General features: G+C 46.5%; 1 protein-coding gene across 5 annotated transcripts in view; it reads right to left on the bottom strand.

The window, feature by feature from the left end:
• Positions 1 to 10,703, bottom strand: part of Arhgef10 (Rho guanine nucleotide exchange factor 10) — a 90,189-nt gene that overhangs the window by 46,169 nt on the left and 33,317 nt on the right. For all 5 annotated transcript variants that reach the window (XM_029531835.1, XM_021218797.2, XM_021218795.2 and 2 more), the window contains 4 exons: positions 9,895 to 10,001; positions 3,192 to 3,269; positions 2,760 to 2,939; positions 339 to 455 (listed from right to left, as the gene is read on the bottom strand). In XM_029531835.1, the coding sequence (XP_029387695.1) occupies positions 339 to 455; positions 2,760 to 2,939; positions 3,192 to 3,269; positions 9,895 to 10,001 (482 nt within the window). The remainder of the gene's footprint in view (positions 1 to 338; positions 456 to 2,759; positions 2,940 to 3,191; positions 3,270 to 9,894; positions 10,002 to 10,703) is intronic.

Here is a 10,703-nt window from a genome sequence, read left to right as displayed (position 1 = left end):
AGCAGTATGGAAATGTAAGCCAAATAAACCCTTTCCTCCCCAACTTGCTTCTTGGTCATGATGTTTGTGCAGGAATAGAAACCCTGACTAAGACACCATATAAATACATGTTTAAGGTAGGCAAACAAAAGTTCCTTCAAAAATCTATGATCCGGCCTAGAGCCCCTGAACCTCCACTCGTCGACACAGACACCCAGGGACCTGACAGTATTGGCTCTCTCCAATAAGCAACACTGCCCACTCTAGGCAGGGCTCCGTCCAGGCTCTTTCCAAGGCACTTTGACAGGAGACATGCTATGAGACAGGGTTAAAGCCCAAAGCAGGGGGAGCGTGCTTACCTTTAAGAACTCAAGGAAGGCAGGCTTTGTGGCACACGTCTTCTTGAGGACAGCCACGGCCGTGCTGAAGTTGTTCACGTACTCGCTGTAAGCATCCAGCACCATGGACTTGGAGAACTGGAGCACGGGGAATGGAAAACTCATGGTTTGGAACCCACCCCTCACAGTGCTCTCACACAACTGACGGTTATGACTGCAGGAGCTCCTTCTCCCTACGTCTTCATGGGGCGCTTGATGCCTGCCTGGCTGGAAATCATGGGCTGACCCCAGTGCGCCTGTCCCTGCACTTGGAGTTTGGGTGGTAAATACCCCAGGCTGCATGGGACAGCAGACAGGCATCTCTAAGCTTCCTCGGCAGACATAGCTTCCATGAGAATAGGGGTCATTACCCAGTGGCCCCAACAGCTTCCCTTGGGGTACAAACTACCTTTGGAAAGACAGGGTAGGTGACGCCTGACACCTATATATTAATGTTCCTTATTTTCCTATAAATGCAAAGGCTTCAAGATGCAGAACCAGGCAGGACAGGACTGAGCCCCCCTCTCCCCTGCTTGCAGCTAAACTTCTTTTGTTTTGGAGGGGAGGGGGTAATGGGTGTGTGTGTGTGTGTGTGTGTGTATGTGTTTGTGTACATGTGTGCATGTGTGTGTGCATTTGTGTGCATGCATGCATGTGTATGTTTGTGTGTGTGCATGTGTTTGTGTACATGTGTGCAATGTGTGTGTGCATTTGTGTGCATGCATGCATGTGTGTTTGTGTGTGCATGTGTGTACATGCATGCATGCATGTGTGTGTGTGTGCATGTGTGTGTGTATTGATGTTTAAACTCATACAATTGGTTTTGCCCACTTCATCAAGTATTTGCACAAACTACATGGAAAAGGAGCCCGGCAGCATCATGCTTAGGAGGCTGAGGCAGGATACCGAGTTCAAAGGCAGCCTGCGCTATACAGAAAGAGTCTGTCTCAAGAAATATAACACTGCCAATGTGATGACTCAGGGGCAGAAGTGCTGTACTGGCAGGTTTTATGTCAACTTGACAGAGCCTGGAGTTATCACAGAGAAAGGAGCTTCAGTTGGAGACGTGCCTCCATGAGATCCAGATACAAGGCATTTTCTCAATTAGTGATCAAGGGGGAGGTCCCCTTGTGGGTGGTGCCATCCCTGGGCTGGTAGTCCTCCGTTCTATAAGAAAGCAAGCTGAGCAAGCCAGGGGAAGCAAGCCAGTAAGGAACATCCCTCCATGGCCTCTGCATCAGCTCCTGCTTCCTGACCTGCTTGAGTTCCAGTCCTGACATCCTTTGGTGATCAACAGCCATGTGGAAATGTAAGCCAAATAAATCCTTTCCTCCCTAACTTGCTTCTTGGTCATGAAGTTTGTGCAGGAATAGAAACCCTGACTAAGACAGGTGCTAACCTGATAAGCTAAGTTCAGTCCCTCATGGTCCTGAGTTCAAGACCCACACGGTGGAGGAAGAGAGCTGGCTACAGAAACCTGTCCTCTGACCTCTACGTGTATGCCGCTCAGCACATACAGTAAATAAATAAAATGTACTTTAGAAACAAACAAATAAAAGTAACTTCCATAAGTCTGCTACGTTACTAATGCAGCATCATTTAAGTAACCTAGTACTTTCCAACAGACCTTCACGTTTCTGTCCTGTTGACAGCGTTACCTCACACAACCACAGAGCTAATCTGCTTTATCTGCAGCCTTCTACATCTAGACTGAAAGGTGAACAACACACACTGTGTGTGACCCGTGTGAAGAGCAAAGTTAAAACTACCCCAAATCGGTGACGTGGTAAAGCTGTGCCCTTGGCGTCTGGGTAGCTGCTTCTGCTCCCAGGAAATGTCACCTGCATGCTGTCTCGGCATCACAGTCCCCTGTCACGTACAGGACCAAATCCTATATTCACATGACAAAACATCCAGGGCAAAGACTAAAAGTGTGAGGGGAACATCCAGGTGTTTTCCGCCTCATGTTTTATATGGTCACCAAGCATATTGTGTAGACAGAGTATGCGGTACGTCAGGAAGATGCTCAGAGATGCTACAACTCAACAGGCCGGGCTCTAGCTCGGCACAAAAGCTCAGCTCGGTTAAACGATGGTACAACCGAATGTATGACTCAGTTAAATGACCGTAACCAAAACCTGATACAACACGTACACTTAACCCTTTCTGGACCTGTCTTGTGTCCAGAACCTCCGCACAGTACCCTTTGTCCCCTGAGAAAGGGGCCCCTGCTCCTTCCCTGAAGCTACAAACTGGGTCAGGATACCAACATATCAGCACACACCCTATGGGCCGTGGAGTTCTGGGAAGTGATGTCACCCTGAAAGGGGCACGTGGCTTCATGTTCCGAACCCATGGCCCTTGGGGGTGGGTGGGGGGAAATGGGGTCTGCTGGATGATTACCGAGGCCACGAAAACATCACCGATAGTTTCCACGGCATCCCACTCAGACACACGGCTGGCCAGCGCAATCTGGAACATGGAATGACACTGCAGGATCTCTTTGACCCGGTAGAATACCATCCTGAGCTTCCGGTCACTCAGGAGCCGGGGCTCCATCTCAGACAGCGGCTTCTCATATTGCTGCACCAGAAACAAGTGTCAACGTTCAGTCATCCAAGGTGGCAGAAGGGTTATTCTCGCTTCAAAGCAAATCACGTGACTTTCACCATCGGCACACAGTCACAACATTTACACAACATTTACACATTTATCCTGGGGAGGATTTCTCAGACTCGTATGTTCTGGGTCACAAACACCTACAAAACATACACAACTAAATCACGTATAATGTAAGAAAAGGTATATGACGTATGCTGCGCCACACCTCCGTACCTCCAAAATCCTCCGGAGAGCATCCACGTAGTTCTTCTCGCTCTCAACAATGGAGCCCAGAATGTGTCTTCTCACAACCTGTCGGAAAGTTGAAAGTAAGATGGTAGAAAACGGTTTCCGAACACACGCAGATAAACTTCGCTTCTATGTTAAAGCTTGTTGATTTAAAAAAAAAAAATACATTTTTTAGCCAAATGTGGTAGTGTGTGTGTCTTTAGTCAGCAATGGAAAGGAAGAGGGGGGTGGATCTCTGTGAGTTCAAGGACAACCTTATTTATATAGAAAGTTTCCTGCCAGTTAGGGCTACACAATGAGACCCTGTCTCAAAAACAAAACAAACAAACAAACAAGAAAAGAAAAAGAAAAAAGGATATTTTTAAAAATAGAATTGAGAATTAAAGGAGATCTCTGAGGAAATGTTTTAAGTGAAATGTTAATAATTAGACACCTCTCTGTTGATACAACAGTCACCTTTTAAACCTCAAATTATAAACTGGAGAGCCTATTATACAGGCTTGAGAGATGGCTCAGAGGTTAAGAGCACTGGCTGCTTTGTCAGAGAGTCTGAGTTCAAGTCCCAGCAACCACACGGTGGCTCACAACCATGTATAACGAAATCTAGTGCCCCCTTCTGGCCTGTAGGCATACATGCAGGCAAACCATTATATATATAATTAATAAATAAATCTTTAAAAATATACATATAAACTATAACTATGGCAGGGCAAATATAACTGTAGCAAGAGAAACAAGCTCGCTGGCTTAAACAACATCAGTGGTCTGAATCAGTCAATCAGGTTTCATGTCTCAATACTAAGAGACGGGACGTTTCATATATAAATTGAGGGCAAAAAGAGCTTAAGTCTCAACCAAATAACGCTACTGGCAACGGCAGCCAGAGAGCCACTGTTCTTCAGTTTTAGCTGAGCACAAATGCCCGTGGAAGGCGGAAGAACAGGCTGTGTTTTGCTGAGACCTACCCAGGCAGGGTTAACTCTCTCCTGTCACTGAGAGGGGTGAAAACCTACATATGAAATGCCGGCACTGAACACACAGCAGTTTCTGACTTTTCCATTGCTAATGTATTAGCATGCGGTTGTAACATGTCTGCAAAATGTCTGACACAACATTTGCTACTGTCATTGCCCCAAGTACACCCCTACTAAATATCAACTGCCAATAAATGGAACATACGGCATAATACCGCAATCGAGTTGTGCCTAAACCCAAACTCTCAAACATACACATGCTCAACACATGCATTTCTGCATACATCATCACCACTACACATGATGTGGACGTGTGTACACACATCACGTACCCACAGGCTCACAGCAGAACTCTCTAGGCAGTGACATTATTTGAGAATGCGGCAGTGCCACCTAGTGGCCTGAGAAACATTTCCATGCAGAGAGTTCTAGTGGTTCAGATTTTGACCATGATCATGAAACATTCACAGGCCAGGGTCTCTGAGGAAAAGGACTACTTATTTAACCCACGGAACTAAGTCTACAATAAGCCTTCCTAGGATATATAAAATGGTACGGTAGGATATATAAAAGGGTAGGTGTGTGTGTGTGTGTGTGTGTGTGTCAACAGTGTGTAGGCCAGAGATTAACGAGGCACTTTGATTTTTTTTTTTTTTTTTTGAGACAAGATCTTTTGCTGGTCTGAGGCTCATCAGTTTGGTAGGCTTGCCGTCCAGTGAGTCATAGCGATCTACCTCTCCCCACCCCCCGGACACTTTTACACGGATCCTGGGGGCCAAACTTAAGTGTTCACGCATGTGCAGCAAGCACTTGACCAACTGAGCTCTCTCACCAAGTGTTGCATTTTTAAAAAGATGGTGTGAGCACTGGGCTTGGTGGCTTAAACCTTAACCCCAGGTGTCGGGAGGCTGAGGCGGGAGGGCAGACTACGAGTTTTGGCTACCCAGGGAGTTCCTGAGAGTCTTGCCTACAAATCAAGAAGCCGCCTCAAAAAAAAAAAAGATACAGCGGGGAGGAGAAGCGCTCTCAGCGGCCACAAGGCCACGCCCACTCCCCTAGTTCAAGCTCAGGAACAGCCTGAGCAGCTGTGGACTCACTGCTGGTAGGGCCAGGCAACTGTCTCTGCCAAAATTCAGAAGCTCAGGCCCTACCCTGGGGAATAACAGTACCCACGGGCTAACCTAAGGAGCTCACACAAATAGAACTTAAGACCCTGAGATAATACCTTAGTCAAGACCGGAAATTGGCATACAAATTGAAATTGAAATTGGCATACAAAATCCCACTCCCCCATCAAGATTTCCTCGACACTGCGGGAGACATCCCTTTTTAGGCCCTGAAAACTGATGCATCAAATGGCAATGTCCAGAGAAGAGTGGCAACCAGTGAGAGCAACCAGTGACAGAACGTCATCCCAAGAGCTGCAGATCCAATGTCAGTGACAGAATGCCATCCTAAGAACTACAAATCCAAAGTCAGTGACTTAGCATTATCCTAAGAACCTGAGATCCAAAGGTGCAGAGATCAAGTTCATACAAGGGTATTCAAGACCCAAAGGTGTTTTTGAAAAAATTGTTTTTGTTTGTTTTTGTTTTTGTTTTTTAAATGAAAGGAACAAACCAGGGGAGTCAGGGTTGTCGTCAAGGACAGGACTGCTGAGGAAGTCAGACTACAGTGACTATTAATCACCTGAGCCTGAGGAGGCTCTGGACCACTCTGTCCATGTATGAGGTGCTGTGGGGTCACTGATGAGACTTGATGCCCTCGGGATGCAAATAGTTTTCACCAATTCAAAAATATAAATAAAGGCTGTGCTCCCCAAAACAGGGCTTAAGAAGAATATTCAACATACTGCATTTCTGGTTACTTAAACTGCCTTCTTTCCATTTTAGAAAAGGAAAAAAAGAGATTCCAAAAACAAGCGCCAATACCCCCAGTTTAACCTCTAAAGACATAACTCTCAAGGAGAACTCAGTTGCCAGGAGGAAAAATAATAGACGTGAATCGAGACAGTAGGAAAGCAAGCTGAACAATGGACACAGGACTCCAAGAGCCCTGGGTCTGACGCAGTACTAAATGTCTCACCAAACCTTCATTATCATGTGGAAAGTGAGGCCCCACAGGCTGCTATAAGACATCCATGCCACACAGGAGGAACTGGGGTTAAACTCAACTACTGTGGCCAGGACGTAAGGGTAGGACATAAGGGTGGGACATAAGGGTGGGATTCAGGTCTACGAACTTGAAGTAGAGATGTCTCTATCCAACAGTCACCTGTGCGACCCACAGAGCGCCTCCACCTCCATTCCCTCTCCTGCTAACCACGAGCACCCAAGAAGCTGCTGGGATTGTGGAGGTGTTGGTACCTCTTGTTTAAAATCCCTGGTGGGGTGGCCAGATGGCTCAGCAGGTCAGAGCACAGGCTATGCAAGCCTGAAGATGTGAGTTCTGTCAGCAGAGCCTGAGGTGAGAGAACTGACTCCTGAAAGCTTCCTTCTAACCCAAGCCCTCCCCCCCCCACACACACACAGAGAGAGAGAGAGAGAGAGAGAGAGAGAGAGAGAGAGAGAGAGAGAGAGAGAGAATGAATGGAAATAAGTAAATCAATGAAACCAGAATCTCCTTGGTAGGTGTCTCCAAGATGCCTGTCTATGCCCCTGGCCATTGCTTCCCCTGTGCAGTATCAGCTTCTACACACACACACACACACACACACACACACCCCGCACTTCTGCCCACTCTTTCCTCACACCCCTACTCGCTCGCTATCTCCGTCTACCCCGCACACCCTGTCACTGCTCACACCGCACACCACTCCACCCCAGCACAGCTCACACACCTGTACCCTTTGTCTCCTCACACACCAGACACCGAAGCTCAGTACCTCATCTCCCCACCCCTGTCCACAGTCTCAAGACCTACCACATCCCTGCTTGCTTTATCACACGCTCTGTCTCCCTGTTTATGGTCGCCCCCACCAGCGCTGTCCAGCCCCAGCCTATTCTTTCGGTTTGGATGGCATCTGCGGAATGTCTACCTCTGGTTCTTTCCATCCTCTCACCTCTAGGGATCTTTGCCTAGCCCTGCCTCCTCTGTGGAACTGCCCCTCCTCCTACCATTGACAGCATCTCCTCTGAACTTCCTTTCTGGCATAGGGATGTTGACAGAGAACAGGATCTGGGTATCATTCATATCTTTGTCCCCGGTACCCGGCTGAGATCCTATAAACAGTTAAATACTGGAAACAGTAAGGCCAGAAAGCGTTGAGAATGATGTTGGTAAGGCTTTCCATGTTATAACTCCCACTTAGGTGAGGTGGGAGAGCACAGTAACAGAGAGAAAGTTCTGGGTTCCTGTGACAATCCACATCAATGTTTGCTGGCCAGCAATTCAGGTTACGCCCCCAGTCGTTAGCTCCTAGATACCCTCTAGCCTTTCTCAACTCTAACCTTGCAGCTTAGCACTGTATATTGTTGGGCATGAGACAAGGCTTTAGCCAGACCTGTGATGAGACTGGAACACAGTATCAGATTTTTCTATGAGTTCAGATCTCTGTGTGGCCAGCTTTCTCTCTGGGAAATGCACACAGAGGGGGCTTTTAAGGGCATGTGCATCCAGCCTCAAGCCTAATTACTGATGATGAAGCAGGCAGCTCCCAGGTGGTCTACACCTCGCAGTGAGTATGAATGTGTGCGTGTGTGACTGCATGTGTGAGTGTGTGTATGTGTATTGTGTGCTTGACAGAGTGTGAGTGTGTGGGTCTGCGTGTGTGTGTAAGTGCATATGTGAGTCTGTGTGTAAGTGTGTGTACATGGATGTGTGTATATATGTGTAAGTGTGTATGTATGTAAGAGTATGTGTGTGAGTGTGAGTGTATGTGAGTGAATGTGTTTATGTGTGTGTATATATGTATATGTGTGTGATTGTGTATGTGAACTGCATATGAGTGCGTGTGTGTCTACATGTGTCTGCGTGTGAGTGTATGAGTGTATATGAGTGTGTGTGTGTGTGTGTGTGTGTGTGTGTGTGAATATAAGGCCCTGCTCACAGACTACATCTCTTTACTCCTTGCCATGTTTTCCTTGGTTCCGTTTTAATTTTAAGAAAGGCTAAGGTCACAGGGCCTGACCAATTATTAACTCCTAGACACCGTCTTTAACCTTTTCAACTCTAGCCTTGCAACTGAGCATTCACCAACACGTGATCTATATGTCTCTGTCATCAGCCGTCTACCTTTCCTAGGGTTCACCATCAACTTGTTATCAATCATCATTTGTGTGTCTATCTAATATTCCAGCCACCCACCCACCCACCTACCCACCCATTCATGTGTCCATTCACCCATCCACCCATCTGTCCACTCACCCACCCATCCATTCATCCATCCATCCATCTTTCCACCCACCCACCCAACCACCCATTCATCTGTCCATTCACCCATCCACCCATCTGTCCACTCACCCACCCACACATCCATCCATCTGTCCACTCACCCATCCACCCTTTCAACCACTGGCCAATCCATCTGCCCACACATCCACCCATTTTATGGAACATAAATCATTTCCTCTGCTGTCTGTATGAAAAAGGCTCAGCTCCCACCCAAATAGTTTTCACTCCCTCAAAATTCCACAAACAGAACTATGGTTTGTTTCTTGTGTTTTCCTTTCAACAGGAAATTCAAATTGAAACCACTGACTTTTCCCCTCTGCATTAACTGTCAGATGGTAAGAAATCAACTATTCACAGATAGTGTCATTTGTTATTAAAAGTCTATCATGTGGGGGCAGGAGAGATAGCTCAGTGGTTCCGACCACTGACGGCTTTTGCAGAAGACCCAAGTTCAGTTCCTAGCCCCGACATGGTGGCTCACAGCTATCTATAACTCCAGTTCCAGGAGATCTGATGCCATGCTCTGACTGCCCTGGGCACCAGGCACACATACATGGTGCACTTACACACACGTAGGTGAACCAGGCACACACATGGTGCACTTACATACATGTAGATGAACCAGGCATGCACATGATATACTTACATATATGTAAATGAACAAGGCACACACACGGTGCACTTACACACATGTAGGTGAAGCAGGCACACACATGGTGTACTTACATACATGTAGATGAACTAGGCATATACATGATATACTTACATACATGTAGGTGAACCAGGTACACACATGGTGCACTTACATACATGTAGGTAAACCAGGCACACATGTGGTGCATTTACATACATATAGGCAAAACACTCATATACATAAAATAAATAGTAAGTCTTTAAAAAGAAAGCATATCATTTTAATCTCAATTTTAGGCACCTATGTATATATTTTTTACACACTTCTGTGTATTGCCTCTTTGACAGTTTTATTTTATTGATACAGGGTCTTGCTATGCAGCCCACACTAGCCTCAGATTGGTAGCATTCCTCTTGCCTCAGCTTCCCCAGTGCTGGAACTGCAGGTCTGGACCACTGTGTCTTATTGTCCCTCGTATCAGAACGAATGACGTGTGACAACGAAGTTAAGATCCACACATTTATCACACCTACATGTACTGATGATATTTATGGTATCTAAGGGCCTGTGGAGGCCAGAGCTAAGAGCAGACCTTTTCATGGCTGTGTTAGGAGCAAACTGTGGAAGCCCCGGTCGGTCTACAGTGACAGCAGCGGGTCTTCCAAGTGAGCATCAGTGGCTCGCTTACCTGCTGCTGAGACAAGCCCTCGGGCATTGGGGTGAGGACAGCCTCTGGGTGCTTGCAGTCCACGTCAATGAACAAATTCTGCTCTTCTTCAAAGTAACACCTGTGATCTGAGAGAGAGAGAGAGAGAGAGAGAGAGAGAGAGAGAGAGAGAGAGAGAGAGACCAAAATGCATGGGTTTCACATTAAATTTCTGTATTTATGGCATTATAGCACAGTAAAGTAAGCTATGTTTTTAAAATAAAATAAATCTTTTGTGCAAGCATTTCAAATCCAAATATTTACTTCCCACCTGGCTATTATTAAATTGAAATTTTATCAGACCCAATAAGAAATTCCTCCACAAGGGTAAAAAGAAGTGCCACTATTTGAGGTTTTTGAAGTTCAACTTCAGAGATATCAGGTAGCCAAGCAGAAGAGTAGAAATAGATAATTTAGTTTCTAAAGATTAGATAGCGCCACACAGAAACAGAAAAACAGCAGGGTGGGACCTACTTATTAACTTCCTGTCGTCCCCCACCCCCACCCCACTGCAAGTCTAAGAAAAGCACAGAAGCTATAAACTAAAGCTGGGAGCACGGCTCAGTGGCCAATGCCTGTGGAAATGTTCGAGGCCCTGCGTTCCCTTCCCAGCACAAGGAAGAAAAGTTTAAGCCAAAACTGAATCCACACCTAGAAACCAGACAGAGCTACATGCTCCTGTCTGGAAGCAGTGGTCACAGGAGCGACTAGGTCAGAGAAACCCCGATTGGCTGACTGGATGGCTGGGAACCCGAGAACGGGGTGTTTTTAAAGTACTCTCCAGGTGACTC

This window comes from Mus pahari, chromosome 19 (genome assembly GCF_900095145.1).
Source record: "Mus pahari chromosome 19, PAHARI_EIJ_v1.1, whole genome shotgun sequence".
NCBI classification, from domain to species: domain Eukaryota; kingdom Metazoa; phylum Chordata; class Mammalia; order Rodentia; family Muridae; genus Mus; species Mus pahari.
The sequence above is the reverse complement of the archived record's forward strand: the minus strand, read 5'-3'. Positions and strand labels throughout refer to the sequence as shown.